We start from the raw sequence: 16,772 nt of genomic DNA on the forward strand, positions 1-16,772 counted from the left end.
TTAGGCCACTCCCAAACATCCGCACCACCACCGAATGAACCTACCGGTGCTCGCCACAACCTCTACCCTATAGAGATAAATGGCATGCCGTGCAGTAAGACACTGTCACATTTTAATTAGCCGTGGAATGTGAGATACAGATTAAACAAAGGTTTACTGCACTAAAAAACGAATCGAAAGTACTTGACTTCTTATTTATTCATAGTAGTACATAAATATGCAAACTTAACAAACAGAACATATAACAGTCTAAATAAAAATTCATTTCAAACTAAAACGGTCTCCACAATGAATCCTTAATCATGTGACCAATTTTGTCACCATGTCCAATAGAAACAACGCCTTCAGATATGACCTCGCTGTTTTCCATATATGAGACATTCATACTCAAGTAACACGAGTCCGATATACTCTCGTTGCTTGAGAGCGAGACGCTTGAATTGCTTTCTGAGAAAGGTCGCTCATGGTAATATCCTTTAGAAAACGCACTTGCGTATGTGATGGGAGAAAAATCCTGAGTGTTGAGAGTATATGTCGACATTTTGCTGACGTCATTTATTCTCACTGGGGTAGACATCTGATATTCACCGGGCATCTGATTTCGAACACACCTTTGAGGAACAGGCTGCGTCGCTTGTAGATGATCACTCAGCGCTTTGATCGTCTTCATATCGGCAGATTTCTGAGAGGTAAGGTACGTGATTATCTCCCTTGCACAAGCTTGGAACCCGGATGTGTAGGCGATCGACTCGGTTGCCATGGAAACTGAGCGGTGGCGTTGTTGAAGCTGCTGAAGGTGTAGCACTGTGAGGTCCAGAATGTCAGCCTTGTCTACACGCGTCATGGGAGACGTCTGGGGATAAAAATAAACAAATGTATTGTGCAGTTGGGAAACAAATCAAAGACGTAAGGCTTTAGGCTACAGTATATGTTCAAACATAGTTGTAAGTGTCTTTAATTGCAATTGCATGTTTGTTATTATCAAATAAAACGAGTCACTAGTTAAGCTTTTAAATATTGAGTACAATTTGTCCACTTTTTATAAAAATGCACACTACTGGATATGAAAACTCATTTATTGCAGCAACCTCGTTAAACAACTACACTATTTGGGCATCTTTGTCTAAATTACAATGCAATAATATTAGTTAACTGAATTAGATAAACAAAACTCTCTACAGAAACACTAATAGTACATGTATGACAGGACGCATTGCCAGTATGGGCAATAAACAGGTGATGCAATATACACGAAGACACAGTGTGCAACTAACAGAAAAAAGTTTTACGACCAATTTAAGTAGATACCGGTAAGAAGTTTAACAACAAAAGTAGATACCGATAAATTATGAAACTGGACAAGATTTGATGAGTTATATATCAATACTTTACCGTATGTACTGAATAAATATGGTATAGTTTACGATAAGCGATGCTCTTAAGATAAACATCGTATATAGTTTTGTGCAATAACGTTTGACATTTTAGTAACACGTGCGAAACAATAATAATACATTAACCCCGTGCGTTACCTGTTCTCTAACGGTGTCCGCTATTAGCCGCTTCAGTTTGTCGATGCTGTGGTTCATGCGCTCCCGTCGCTGCTTCTCCACCAGCGGCTTCCTGATCTGAGAAAAGAGGAACACATGATGTGAGTGATGTTGTTGAGTGCCCATTTAAATTGAACGTGTACCGTATACCATCTTGGCTCTAAGGTGAATTTTTAGCTATTTTTTAGTACAAAGGCAATATTTTGTCTGCAGCGAGTTAGGTAATGGCCTGTATTAAATGCGTTTTCTTGTAAATAGGTGTACCCTGATATTACAGATAAGCAGCTTTAATGCCTGCTATTAAGTTACAATGCATCCTGATGTATGTTTGTTAATGAAACCTCCTAAGAAGCCGAAGTTATATTGTTATACATTGTATGGCTTCGGTACTAAAACAAAAAATGTTTCAGGATAAGATGGTTTTGATGACGTGTAATTTATATCTCCAGCACATGTTTTGTCTTTTGAAATACTTTTCAATATACAATATATAGTATTGAAACTTACCTTTCTCAAATAGCTGGAATCCTCCTGCTCAGCTTGTTTTATTGTAGATATTTTCATTGTGTTCACAGAATGCCAGTAACAATTGCAAGGAAAAAGATCGAGCCCGCTATAATTCTATTGTGTTATTTTAATTTTCTGTATAACTCTTTCTCAGCTGATAATACTTTTATGCTTCTACGAGGTATATGATTACTTATATACTAAATTGTTTCGTGTCAATTAAAGGCACGAGTTGATCGTCATTAACACGTCACGTGGATGTCCTTAATTAGCAGCAAACATGTAATAAACGCGTGACAAACACTTAACACTTTAGTTAAACAAGTCAACGTGTGTCAACAAAGAGTCTTCATTTATTTCCAATTTGTTTAACTTATGAAATACAAGTGGTAATCAAATTAAAGTAATTAATGCAATAACACTTTACTCAAATTATGTGCGACGATCTTTGTCACAGTGGTTGAGTACAATCATGTATTTCATTTTAAGTATCCTCTTTCAAATTAATTAACACCAGAGACGTCGTTACAAACATTACTGCATTTTTACGCTATTCTCGGAAAATACAGGTTTTGCTCCAATGTCAGTAAACTTGTGACAGATTTAACTAAGAAAATATGCCCTGGATATTATTAAATTTGACATTTTTATTAAAGTACTGATTCGGTTAAATGACTACCAACTTTTTTATAGTGATATTCTGTTAGATAATAAAATTACACTAGATTTTATTTACCGCATTTTGCCGATGCATTTTATTTTCAATTTTAACTCCTCATAGTTTTAGCGAATAAAACTTCGAATATAAACTATGGATCACATCATATGTGGTATCATTTTAAAAGGCAGATTGGGTTTTATGTCTGCCCATATTTTCATTGTTATATTCATTTAAATAATGAAGTTGTGCAAGTTTTAATTTTACCCTATTTTTCGCATAATAATAATGAAATTACCCAAGTTTTAATTTGTCCTGTTTTTGTTTTCAGGTATTTGCATTCAGTCGTTTTGATTTTCCGCAAAATCCTTGCATATTTTGCGTGACACAAGCTAAAAAAGGGTGCATTGCATCATATCAGAACTTATATTTTAAAAAAGTGCTAATTGTAATTTATTAAGTCCCTTATTTTCTAAGTGATATTCCTTTGCATAAGAAATTAAAGCCAGATTTTATTTTCCCCATTTTGTGGGAGCATGCTTAAAGCCAAAACTTGTTTCAATCCAAACTCTTCATAGTTCTAGCGACTTAAACTCACAACATGTACTATGAATCATATCATCAATGGTATCATTTTAAAGTGCAGACTGACTTTTAAGGCTGCCCTTCTTTTCATTTTGATATTCCTTTCAATAATGAAATTATCCAAGTTTTAATTTGTCCTATTTTTCAGGAATTTGCATTCAGTCGTTTTGATTTTCCGCAAAAAACCTTGCATATTTTGCGTGACCAAAACTAAAAAAGGGAGCATTGCATCATATCATAACTTATATTTTTTTAAAGTATTAATTGTAATTTATTAAGTGCCATATTTTCATTGTGATATTCCTTTGCATAAGAAATTTACACCAGATTTTATTTTCCCAATTGTGTGGGTGCATGCTTTAAGCCAAAAATTGTTTCAATCCAAACTCTTCATAGTTCTAACGACTAATACTGGCAACATGCTCAATGATTGTAATGTTAACCAGTCACAGTTCTGGAAATCTATTGGTAGAATAGGGGTGGGTCATTGTAAGGAAAATGGTATCCCGATGGAAGTTATTTTAGATGATGGGTCGGTATCGAAGGATGTTAAAGAGGTTTTGGATAAATGGAAATGGAAAACATTATACAGCAGACATGATGAAGAACACATAAATATTATAGCTGATGAGTCAAACACAGTAAACGAGCCCCTGTTTTTGATGGTATCAGTATCCTTGAAGTAATGACGGTTATTAAAGATGCTAAGCTAGGAAAGGCCTGTGGTATCGATAATATACATGTTGAGTCATTGAAGAATAATACTTCTGTCTTATTTTTACATTCATTTTTTAATATATGTTTTATTAGGGGCGTGCTTCCTTCTATTTGGGGTACATGTATAATAAACCCCATACCCAAATCAGCAAAGAATGATCCAAGAGACCCGCTTTCGTATAGGGGGATCTCCCTTGCATGCTCAATGTATAAGCTATATTGTAACATTTTGAACAATAGATTGGTTAAATGGTCTGATGATAATAATATATTAGTTGATGAGCAGAATGGTTTTAGGAAAATCCGCAGTAATATAGACCAAATATATGCTTTGACCAGTTTGATCGACACTAGGAAGAAATCTGGACTGTCGACTTACACCGCTTTTATTGATTTCAAAAAAGCGTACGATTTTATTAACAGGGCTAAATTATGAAGACGTCTTACACAAATTGGAATACATGGAAAAATGTTCTCCAGTATAAAATCTTTGTATAGTTCAGTTTCTTCCTGTGTCCGGTTGAATGGGTTAAAGACCGACTGGTTTGATGTCAATTGTGGCTTAAAACAAGGGTGTTCGTTGTCGCCTTTATTGTTCAATTTTTATAGCAATGATCTAGCTACTTACTTAAAAGCTACTGGTATAGGTATAAAGGTCGATAAAGACATTATTTGTATTCTGGTATATGCAGACGACATTGTATTACTAGCAGAGAGTCAACAAAGTCTACAATTATTGTTAAACCATCTAGATAGCTGGTGTTCGTCAAATGATATGGTTATTAACGATAAGAAAAGTAATGTTGTTCACTTCAGACCTAATAGTATCCAACAATGTGACAGTGTTTTCAAATGTGGTGAATCAGTGGTGTCAACCGTGGATAGATATACCTACCTGGGTATTTTATTGCAAGACCATTTTGACTTTTACTGCACTAAAAAACGAATCGAAAGTACTTGACTTCTTATTTATTCATAGTAGTACATAAATATGCAAACTTAACAAACAGAACATATAACAGTCTAAATAAAAATTCATTTCAAACTAAAACGGTCTCCACAATGAATCCTTAATCACGTGACCAATTTTGTCACCATGTCCAATAGAAACAACGCCTTCAGATATGACCTCGCTGTTTTCCATATATGAGACATTCATACTCAAGTAACACGAGTCCGATATACTCTCGTTGCTTGAGAGCGAGACGCTTGAATTGCTTTCTGAGAAAGGTCGCTCATGGTAATATCCTTTAGAAAACGCACTTGCGTATGTGATGGGAGAAAAATCCTGAGTGTTGAGAGTATATGTCGACATTTTGCTGACGTCATTTATTCTCACTGGGGTAGACATCTGATATTCACCGGGCATCTGATTTCGAACACACCTTTGAGGAACAGGCTGCGTCGCTTGTAGATGATCACTCAGCGCTTTGATCGTCTTCATATCGGCAGATTTCTGAGAGGTAAGGTACGTGATTATCTCCCTTGCACAAGCTTGGAACCCGGATGTGTAGGCGATCGACTCGGTTGCCATGGAAACTGAGCGGTGGCGTTGTTGAAGCTGCTGAAGGTGTAGCACTGTGAGGTCCAGAATGTCAGCCTTGTCTACACGCGTCATGGGAGACGTCTGGGGATAAAAATAAACAAATGTATTGTGCAGTTGGGAAACAAATCAAAGACGTAAGGCTTTAGGCTACAGTATATGTTCAAACATAGTTGTAAGTGTCTTTAATTGCAATTGCATGTTTGTTATTATCAAATAAAACGAGTCACTAGTTAAGCTTTTAAATATTGAGTACAATTTGTCCACTTTTTATAAAAATGCACACTACTGGATATGAAAACTCATTTATTGCAGCAACCTCGTTAAACAACTACACTATTTGGGCATCTTTGTCTAAATTACAATGCAATAATATTAGTTAACTGAATTAGATAAACAAAACTCTCTACAGAAACACTAATAGTACATGTATGACAGGACGCATTGCCAGTATGGGCAATAAACAGGTGATGCAATATACACGAAGACACAGTGTGCAACTAACAGAAAAAAGTTTTACGACCAATTTAAGTAGATACCGGTAAGAAGTTTAACAACAAAAGTAGATACCGATAAATTATGAAACTGGACAAGATTTGATGAGTTATATATCAATACTTTACCGTATGTACTGAATAAATATGGTATAGTTTACGATAAGCGATGCTCTTAAGATAAACATCGTATATAGTTTTGTGCAATAACGTTTGACATTTTAGTAACACGTGCGAAACAATAATAATACATTAACCCCGTGCGTTACCTGTTCTCTAACGGTGTCCGCTATTAGCCGCTTCAGTTTGTCGATGCTGTGGTTCATGCGCTCCCGTCGCTGCTTCTCCACCAGCGGCTTCCTGATCTGAGAAAAGAGGAACACATGATGTGAGTGATGTTGTTGAGTGCCCATTTAAATTGAACGTGTACCGTATACCATCTTGGCTCTAAGGTGAATTTTTAGCTATTTTTTAGTACAAAGGCAATATTTTGTCTGCAGCGAGTTAGGTAATGGCCTGTATTAAATGCGTTTTCTTGTAAATAGGTGTACCCTGATATTACAGATAAGCAGCTTTAATGCCTGCTATTAAGTTACAATGCATCCTGATGTATGTTTGTTAATGAAACCTCCTAAGAAGCCGAAGTTATATTGTTATACATTGTATGGCTTCGGTACTAAAACAAAAAATGTTTCAGGATAAGATGGTTTTGATGACGTGTAATTTATATCTCCAGCACATGTTTTGTCTTTTGAAATACTTTTCAATATACAATATATAGTATTGAAACTTACCTTTCTCAAATAGCTGGAATCCTCCTGCTCAGCTTGTTTTATTGTAGATATTTTCATTGTGTTCACAGAATGCCAGTAACAATTGCAAGGAAAAAGATCGAGCCCGCTATAATTCTATTGTGTTATTTTAATTTTCTGTATAACTCTTTCTCAGCTGATAATACTTTTATGCTTCTACGAGGTATATGATTACTTATATACTAAATTGTTTCGTGTCAATTAAAGGCACGAGTTGATCGTCATTAACACGTCACGTGGATGTCCTTAATTAGCAGCAAACATGTAATAAACGCGTGACAAACACTTAACACTTTAGTTAAACAAGTCAACGTGTGTCAACAAAGAGTCTTCATTTATTTCCAATTTGTTTAACTTATGAAATACAAGTGGTAATCAAATTAAAGTAATTAATGCAATAACACTTTACTCAAATTATGTGCGACGATCTTTGTCACAGTGGTTGAGTACAATCATGTATTTCATTTTAAGTATCCTCTTTCAAATTAATTAACACCAGAGACGTCGTTACAAACATTACTGCATTTTTACGCTATTCTCGGAAAATACAGGTTTTGCTCCAATGTCAGTAAACTTGTGACAGATTTAACTAAGAAAATATGCCCTGGATATTATTAAATTTGACATTTTTATTAAAGTACTGATTCGGTTAAATGACTACCAACTTTTTTATAGTGATATTCTGTTAGATAATAAAATTACACTAGATTTTATTTACCGCATTTTGCCGATGCATTTTATTTTCAATTTTAACTCCTCATAGTTTTAGCGAATAAAACTTCGAATATAAACTATGGATCACATCATATGTGGTATCATTTTAAAAGGCAGATTGGGTTTTATGTCTGCCCATATTTTCATTGTTATATTCATTTAAATAATGAAGTTGTGCAAGTTTTAATTTTACCCTATTTTTCGCATAATAATAATGAAATTACCCAAGTTTTAATTTGTCCTGTTTTTGTTTTCAGGTATTTGCATTCAGTCGTTTTGATTTTCCGCAAAATCCTTGCATATTTTGCGTGACACAAGCTAAAAAAGGGTGCATTGCATCATATCAGAACTTATATTTTAAAAAAGTGCTAATTGTAATTTATTAAGTCCCTTATTTTCTAAGTGATATTCCTTTGCATAAGAAATTAAAGCCAGATTTTATTTTCCCCATTTTGTGGGAGCATGCTTAAAGCCAAAACTTGTTTCAATCCAAACTCTTCATAGTTCTAGCGACTTAAACTCACAACATGTACTATGAATCATATCATCAATGGTATCATTTTAAAGTGCAGACTGACTTTTAAGGCTGCCCTTCTTTTCATTTTGATATTCCTTTCAATAATGAAATTATCCAAGTTTTAATTTGTCCTATTTTTCAGGAATTTGCATTCAGTCGTTTTGATTTTCCGCAAAAAACCTTGCATATTTTGCGTGACCAAAACTAAAAAAGGGAGCATTGCATCATATCATAACTTATATTTTTTTAAAGTATTAATTGTAATTTATTAAGTGCCATATTTTCATTGTGATATTCCTTTGCATAAGAAATTTACACCAGATTTTATTTTCCCAATTGTGTGGGTGCATGCTTTAAGCCAAAAATTGTTTCAATCCAAACTCTTCATAGTTCTAACGACTAATACTGGCAACATGCTCAATGATTGTAATGTTAACCAGTCACAGTTCTGGAAATCTATTGGTAGAATAGGGGTGGGTCATTGTAAGGAAACTGGTATCCCGATGGAAGTTATTTTAGATGATGGGTCGGTATCGAAGGATGTTAAAGAGGTTTTGGATAAATGGAAATGGAAAACATTATACAGCAGACATGATGAAGAACACATAAATATTATAGCTGATGAGTCAAACACAGTAAACGAGCCCCTGTTTTTGATGGTATCAGTATCCTTGAAGTAATGACGGTTATTAAAGATGCTAAGCTAGGAAAGGCCTGTGGTATCGATAATATACATGTTGAGTCATTGAAGAATAATACTTCTGTCTTATTTTTACATTCATTTTTTAATATATGTTTTATTAGGGGCGTGCTTCCTTCTATTTGGGGTACATGTATAATAAACCCCATACCCAAATCAGCAAAGAATGATCCAAGAGACCCGCTTTCGTATAGGGGGATCTCCCTTGCATGCTCAATGTATAAGCTATATTGTAACATTTTGAACAATAGATTGGTTAAATGGTCTGATGATAATAATATATTAGTTGATGAGCAGAATGGTTTTAGGAAAATCCGCAGTAATATAGACCAAATATATGCTTTGACCAGTTTGATCGACACTAGGAAGAAATCTGGACTGTCGACTTACACCGCTTTTTTTTGATTTCAAAAAAGCGTACGATTTTATTAACAGGGCTAAATTATGAAGACGTCTTACACAAATTGGAATACATGGAAAAATGTTCTCCAGTATAAAATCTTTGTATAGTTCAGTTTCTTCCTGTGTCCGGTTGAATGGGTTAAAGACCGACTGGTTTGATGTCAATTGTGGCTTAAAACAAGGGTGTTCGTTGTCGCCTTTATTGTTCAATTTTTATAGCAATGATCTAGCTACTTACTTAAAAGCTACTGGTATAGGTATAAAGGTCGATAAAGACATTATTTGTATTCTGGTATATGCAGACGACATTGTATTACTAGCAGAGAGTCAACAAAGTCTACAATTATTGTTAAACCATCTAGATAGCTGGTGTTCGTCAAATGATATGGTTATTAACGATAAGAAAAGTAATGTTGTTCACTTCAGACCTAATAGTATCCAACAATGTGACAGTGTTTTCAAATGTGGTGAATCAGTGGTGTCAACCGTGGATAGATATACCTACCTGGGTATTTTATTGCAAGACCATTTTGACTTCAATATTACCACTGGGGGCTGACGAGGTCAAAGCGTAGTCCGTTTCGCTACGACGTCGGGTATATGTTTTACTACGAAAACATTGTTAAAATACACATGACATCGATAACGGATTAGTAGAAAATTGTGTTTAAAACATGTAAGATTATGCTTTTCTACTGACAAAACTCTGAATTTAAGCACAATGAAATTTCATAGGTCTGTTACATCAAATTATAATCCAAGATGTGTCTGGTTTATGCGGTTAAACATGAAATATACCGCTGATTTATCAAACCGAAGTAAAGTTTCACTTAAAAAAAATGCAATTTAGGTTTACAACTGTGTTAAATGACACAATTTTACAATTTCCAAATTGATCTATGTATCGTGAAGCCACTTGTGTGTTTAGAAATATGTAGGGTGACCCAGTTATCAGAAGTAAAGGCTATTATTATTACTTTTATTAGGCGTGATCATGTCTCTGACAGTATACGTATATGCCTCGCTACGACAACGCTTTAGCATGTATGCGTTTCTCACAGAAGACGTATTGGTTATCTCTCGAAGGCAAAATAAAGAAAAGGTTTTTTTTAATATAGAGTCATTGAGTGGCTGGATGTTTCCTTTGAGAAAGAGGTAGTAACAACGGCACAACATGATCCGAAGCGCACAGTCAACATGGTAATGCACATTATTATGATATAATTAAATTCACGACAAGGCCAAAGGAAACGAAAATCCATATATATGACGACAGTTGAGAGTCGAGAACCTTATGTCGTCGGTCTCAATAAAAATGACGCATCTTCTTCTAGTGACAATCCCTTACACGCTTATTTTGATAGAGAGCGACGATAGGTTTTCAGCATACGGTACTCTTTATCAAATAACATTCGATTCTCGTTATCCCCAACTCGCTTATCTCGAAACGCTGCTTATGTCAAAGTAAATCCCATGTCCCAACTTCGATCATTATTTATCTCATACGGATTTCATTTTTACATTGTAAATATCAAAGCGATTTTCTTGAAAATCGGTTATCGTCAACTAATTTTGAGATGAATTTCATGTTCGTATACATGATTTTACCTGTAAAATCCACACCTGTAACAGCCTTAAGGTGTGGAAAGTAGAACCCCAATGGCACAAATCCGCAATTGCATAACAAGTATATTGTTGTAAAGGTGTGGCAGTGGGTTTCTGTCACAGGTTATTGTTTACTGCGTACATGACGGCCGGTAAATTTACCTCGTGTTACAATGCGGTTAAGGCCCAGTCTCACTATGATGCCGGCGGAGCCCCAGTGCGTGATCAGGCATCTACCGGGATGAACCGGGGCCCTACCGGGGTGATCCGGTGCTCCACCGGGATGAACCGTGGACGACCGGGGACCACCGGGGCTCCACCGGGGAAGTATTAAAATGTTTAATACCTCCGGGATGAACAGGGAGTCACCAAGTAGGACCGGCAACGACCGGCGTGGCACCGGGAACAACCGGGACTGTACCGGGAAGAATCGGGACGGCACCTTAGCTCCACCGGTGCCCAAACACACTCCAGCAGAGGCACGGCAACGCCCCGGTGGAGCCCCGGTGAATGCCGGCAGAGTCTCTTTATAGCTACGTTACATAAGTAAACCGGTGCTCTGACGGTGCCGTCCCGGTTTTTTCCGGTGAAGTCCCGGTTGTTTCCAGTGCCAAGCCGGTCATTGCCGGTCCTTCCCGGTATCTCCTGGTTCATCACGGATGTATTAAACATTTGAATACTTTTTCGGTGGAGCCCCGGTTGTCCACGGTTAAACCGGGGCGTTGCCGCAGCTCTGCCGGAGTTTGATGCCGTTATAGCCCCGGTAAGTGCCGGCGTAGTGACGGTATACCGGGGCTCTGCCGGGACTGTGCCGGCTTTCACCGAGTTCAACTTTTTCGTTTGGATGTTAATGCGCACAGTGAAGCAAGGCATCTTTTGCACTGGAAAATAGCAGTCTGCAGTAACTGCAAACTGCATGTGATATGTCCTGAAATGGATACAGAATCTTCGTTGAGCAACCTATACATTATATTTGTACTTCGTTGCGCAACCAATACATACTCTGTGCGAAACCTATACATAAAGCGACTTGTAATTTCCTTCGAAACAAAGCATTTGAATGATTAAAATATATGTTCGTAACCTGTTTTGTACTTTAAAATGTGAAATGTTCACTGAATCAAAGTAACATGTAGTTTTATTTCATTTAAGTTACCGTAATTGGCTATTTTCACAGAATAACCACCTTATGCATTGCTTCAAATCGAAATATTTCGATTTTAGCTCAAAATGAACTTAAAGGTTGCAACTACGCGCATTTGTTATTAGTTTGTTATTGAAAATAAGTACCTACCATTACTGGATGTTCCGTTCTCTAATCCATAAACACCAGAAAAGATGAAGCTCGCCTGATTAAGTAGTGTATTTACACAATGTTTTCGTAGTAAAACATATACCCGACGTCGTAGCGAAACGGACTACGCTTTGACCTCGTCAGCCCCCAGTGATTACAGCCAAGGTGGTTGCACAGAGTGCTAGTCGGGCGTTGGGGCTCCTTATTGCTAAATGTAAAACTGCAGGAGGTTTTTTTTACGATGTCTATACTAAGTTGTATGATAGTTTAGTTTGGCCTGTGATAGAGTATGGCTCGGCATTTTGGGGAACAAAATCCTTTTCATGTATAAACGCAGTACATAATCGGGCGATGAGGATTTTTCTAGGGGTTGGTAGATATACTTCCAATGCAGCTGTAGCAGGCGAAATGGGTTGGGTTCCTACAATTGCGCGACAGTGGAAAAGAATATGCAGTCATTGGTGTCGATTGTCCGCAATGCAAGAATGCAGACTTAAAAAACGAATTGCACTCTGGGCTCTATCCAAGGGTAAAGGTAACTGTAGAAACTGGTGCTATTTAGTTAAAACTAAGCTACGCGTTTTAAACTGTGAAGAGTTTTGTGATTTGTATAGCTTTAATACTAATTATGCACTACCTGTAATTGTAAGAGATAAGATTTTTGAACAGTATGTAGTAGACTGGCATGCAACTATTAATCGTGCGTGAGGGAAGTGGTCGAGGTAATGGACGTAATATACTTAGGAAATATTGTTAGTTTAAACACAGCTATGGTTCTCAAAATTATTGAAAAATGATCCTGCCTTTAAATCACCGTGCAGCATTTAGTAAATTCAGGTGTGGCGTAGCACCACTTAGGATCGAAACTGGACGATATGAAAATTTAGATGTCATTGATCGCAAATGTTCATTCTGTGACTCGATTGAAGATGAGTCTCATGTTCTGTTTCAGTGTTCTGTGTACAGCCATATTACACATGTTCTCACTCAGAAAGCATGTATAGTTAACCCAAACTTTGAAAATATGTCATTGTTAGAGAAGACTATTTTGGTGTTCTCCGACCCACTTTTGATTAGAATAACTGCTAAATCCTGTTTTGAAATTCTTAAATTACACTCATTTTTTCTATGTAAATAATTAGATAGAGGATTTTTAACAACCTGGTCATCTGGTATTGTATTCACCTATGTGTAATACTTTGTATTTTAATCTTTGAGTAATTGTACTCAACAGGGTTGTTGATATGTATAGTTGGTTTTATGGTTGTATAGTTAACAGTTGCTCTTTATTGCCTAGCAAAATAAATTGGAAAACTGTGATGTATCAATAGCTGAATTGTGTCTTTACACTTTCTTCTTCAACATATCAAATTCTTAAATTATCCAGTGGTGCCTTGTTTTAGTACCATTATAATGTCAAGTAGCCTTATTTAGGCCAATATTCTCTTTTTTGTTAGACATCACTACGTTTTCCAATTGTCCGACTCTATTTGTACACTAATTAGCATTGGCTAATTTGTTTGATTGTACAGACAATGTATGTTGTTATGCATGTAATGTATATCAAAGTCCCTTTTTTAAGGCTTTTGTATAGTGGTCATATGCAATGTATCAATTTTATGGATCTTAAAAGACATTTTTAAAGTACATAGTATATGCTGGGATGAAAAAAATGCACTAAACTTGCTTCTTAACGCATTTAAATGTTAATGAAGGAAAGATGACTCTGCAGGGCTTAAACGTAGATATTTTAATGATAGGGTCTGAAGAGTTGCTTCCCTTCAATCTGATATGGATCAATTGTCTACAGTCTGATAACCGATTGTAAGTTTATACTAGGTTAGAAGTATATATTATCACCATTAATCAGCTTACCATGGTATGTCATGATGGTGGAATGTTCTCTTTTGGTGGTTAATTATTTGTGCGATAATGTCACCATTCACAGTATTGGATAATATTCGACAACAAATCAGATTGGTGGTGGCAATATAGATTTTAATTTGTATATTAATTGTCATGTATAAGTCTTATAAGTCTCTTATAACTCATTCTATGAGTGGCCAATGTTTTATCTTATTGTTTTATATCTGCAAATCTGTGATAAATGTAAATATTCGATGAGACTATAATAAATAATAAATCTGTACTATGGATCATATCATCAATGGTATCATTTTAAAGTGCTGACAGAATTTTACGGCTGCCCATATTTTCATTTTGATATTCCTTTAAGTAATGAAATTACGCAATTTTTAATTTATCCTGTTTTTCAGATATTTGCATTCAGTCGTTTTGATTTTCCGCAAAAAAAACATTGCATATTTTGAGTGACCAAAGTTAAAGAAGGGTGCATTACATCATATAATAACAGATATTTTTCTACAGTGCTGATTGTGCTTTATTTAACTCCACGGTTTTTTTAAAGTTTATTTTCACCCCTGGGATATATTAAAGTTCATAACTCATCCAGATTTCCAAATATGAGCATGCAGTTGGTGTGTACAGATGCAGTAAAGGTGTTTAAAGTTCCAACAAAATTTACATAACAAGAAAGCAAACTACGAAATTTATTGGTATATATTGTTCATTAGAATAACAGTTCATTATACTAGTACAAAGTTGCGTCAGTACAGTGACGAAAATTCCGTGCGATAGCCACGATGTTTCGCGAAGAAAAAGTTGCGTTATTTATTTTGTGTATAGATAAAGGTTCACGTTGTGTTCTTTTATCTATGAAAATAATTCTCCGCTTAGCAAAACAAATCTTGTCTGAAACTCCCCAAACCTTAAATCAGGTCACAGAAGTCTTTTCACTCAGGATAAGAAGATGACGCGAATGTCTTACTGAACGTTTAAAGGGGTAACAGGAACGTGTTAGAAACGTATAAATGCCAATAGATTACACGTAGTAAGACCTAAAACGTAGGGCAACTCACAAGCATCCGCACCACCACCGAATGAACTTAACGGTGCTCGCCACCTCTACCATATAGAGATTAAGTGCATGTCGTGAGAAATGTCGGAATCTGCCCTATTTAAAATATCCGTGGAATGTGAGATACATATCAAACAACGATTAACTGTAATAAAAAAACGACTAGAAAGTACGTGACGTCTTATTTATTCATAGCAGTAAATAAATATGCAAACTTAACAAGAAGAACATATAACAGTCTATATAAAAATTCATTTCAAACTAAAACGGTCTCCACAGTGTTTCTTTAAACATGTGACCAATTTTTTCGCCATATCCAATAGAAACATCGCCTTCAGATATGACGTCGCTGTTTTCAGTTGATGAGACATTCATACTCGAGTAACACGAGTCTGATGTACTCTCGTTGCTTGAGAGCGAGATGCTCGTGTTTAGAGAAAAATCCAAAGTGTTGAGAGTGTATGTCGACGTTTTGCTGACGTCATTCATTCTCACTGGGGTAGACGTCTGATGTCCGACGGGCGTTTGATTTCGGACACACCTTTGAGGAACATGCTGTGTCGCTTGTAGATGATCACTCAGCGCTTTGATCGTCTTCATATCTGCATATTTCTGTGAGGTTAGATACGTCATAACCTCCCTTACACAAGCCTGGAACCCGATTTGGTAGGCGGCCAACTCGGTTGCCATGGAAACTGAGCGGTGGGGTTGTTGAAGCTGCTGAAGGTGGAGCACTGTGAGATCAAGAATGTCAGCCTTGTCTACACGCGTCATTGGAGACGTCTGGAGATAAGAATTACAAAATGTATTGTGCATTTGGAAAATAAATCAAGGACGTAAGTCTTTCGGCTGCAGTAAATGTTCAAACAAAGTGTGCAAGTGTCTATAACTGCAATTGCATGTTTGCTATTATCAAATAAAACGAGTGAAGCTTTTAAATCTTTTGTACAATTTGTCCACTTTTTATAAAAAAAAATGCACACTACTGGATATGAAAACTCATTTATTGAAGTAAACTCGTCAAACAATAACACTAGTTTGGTATCTTTGTCTAAATTACAAGGCAATGCAAACATTAATTAATTGAAAAAATAAAACAAAACTCACTACAGATACACTAATTGTTAAAGGGATCTTTTCACGCTTTGGTAAATTGACAAAATTGAAAAAAGTTGTTTCAGATTCGTAAGTTTTCGTTTTAGTTATGATATTTGTGAGGAAACAGTAATACTGAACATTAACCATGCTCTAATATAGCCATAATATGCATCTTTTGACGATTTTAAAACCTAAAAATTATAAAGCGTTGCAACGCGAAACGATTGAATAATTTGGAGAGTTCTGTTTTTGTCGTTAAATTTTGTGAAACTACGAAGATTGCTTATATATGGTATAAAATACGTCACTAATGTGTACTCGGCGGAATAGCTCAGTAGGCTAAAGCGCTTTTACTTCAGGAATCTGGCAGGACTCCAGGGGTCACTGGTTCGAAACCTGCCCGGGCAATGTTCTTTTCCTTTTTTAATTTTTTTTCTTGATTTTTTTACTGGAGCTTTTACGATCCAATGTTTACATTTATCAATATAAAGCATTTAATGAATAAGTTAAAAAAAATGCCAAAATCTGTGAAAAGGCCCCTTTAATATATGGCAACACACATCGCGTACATGGGTAATTAACAGGTGATACAATTTACACGAAGACACAGTGTGCAACGAAACAGCAAGAAGTTTTAC

At 36.0% G+C, this 16,772-nt stretch overlaps 2 protein-coding genes across 2 annotated transcripts; both read right to left on the reverse strand.

Moving 5' to 3' along the window:
• On the reverse strand, nucleotides 1-6,905 carry LOC127840540 (enhancer of split mgamma protein-like). The gene is made up of 6 exons (XM_052368954.1): nucleotides 6,849-6,905; nucleotides 6,324-6,419; nucleotides 5,403-5,644; nucleotides 1,533-1,623; nucleotides 612-853; nucleotides 1-67 (listed from the first exon to the last, which is right to left on the reverse strand). Exons 1-6 carry the CDS (start codon nucleotides 6,903-6,905, stop codon nucleotides 1-3), a joined length of 795 nt encoding a protein of 264 aa, XP_052224914.1.
• An 8,392-nt stretch (nucleotides 6,906-15,297) lies between these two features.
• On the reverse strand, nucleotides 15,298-15,810 carry LOC127840541 (transcription factor HES-4-B-like). The gene has a single exon (XM_052368955.1). It carries the CDS (start codon nucleotides 15,808-15,810, stop codon nucleotides 15,298-15,300), a length of 513 nt encoding a protein of 170 aa, XP_052224915.1.
• Between the last annotated feature and the right edge of the window lie 962 nt (nucleotides 15,811-16,772).

Source organism: Dreissena polymorpha, chromosome 8 (genome assembly GCF_020536995.1).
Source record: "Dreissena polymorpha isolate Duluth1 chromosome 8, UMN_Dpol_1.0, whole genome shotgun sequence".
In the NCBI taxonomy this organism is placed as follows: domain Eukaryota; kingdom Metazoa; phylum Mollusca; class Bivalvia; order Myida; family Dreissenidae; genus Dreissena; species Dreissena polymorpha.

Bases quoted from the DNA above. Each gene is read 5' to 3' on its own strand.
- LOC127840540 (XM_052368954.1), bottom strand. From the start codon at position 6,905: ATGAAAATATCTACAATAAAACAAGCTGAGCAGGAGGATTCCAGCTAT. The intron at 6,420-6,848 runs GTAAGTTTCAAT...CTCTTTTCTCAG, and splicing joins ATTCCAGCTATTTGAGAAAG to ATCAGGAAGCCGCTGGTGGA. The intron at 5,645-6,323 runs GTAACGCACGGG...TTTTATCCCCAG, and splicing joins CGGACACCGTTAGAGAACAG to ACGTCTCCCATGACGCGTGT.
- LOC127840541 (XM_052368955.1), bottom strand. From the start codon at position 15,810: ATGACGCGTGTAGACAAGGCTGACATTCTTGATCTCACAGTGCTCCAC.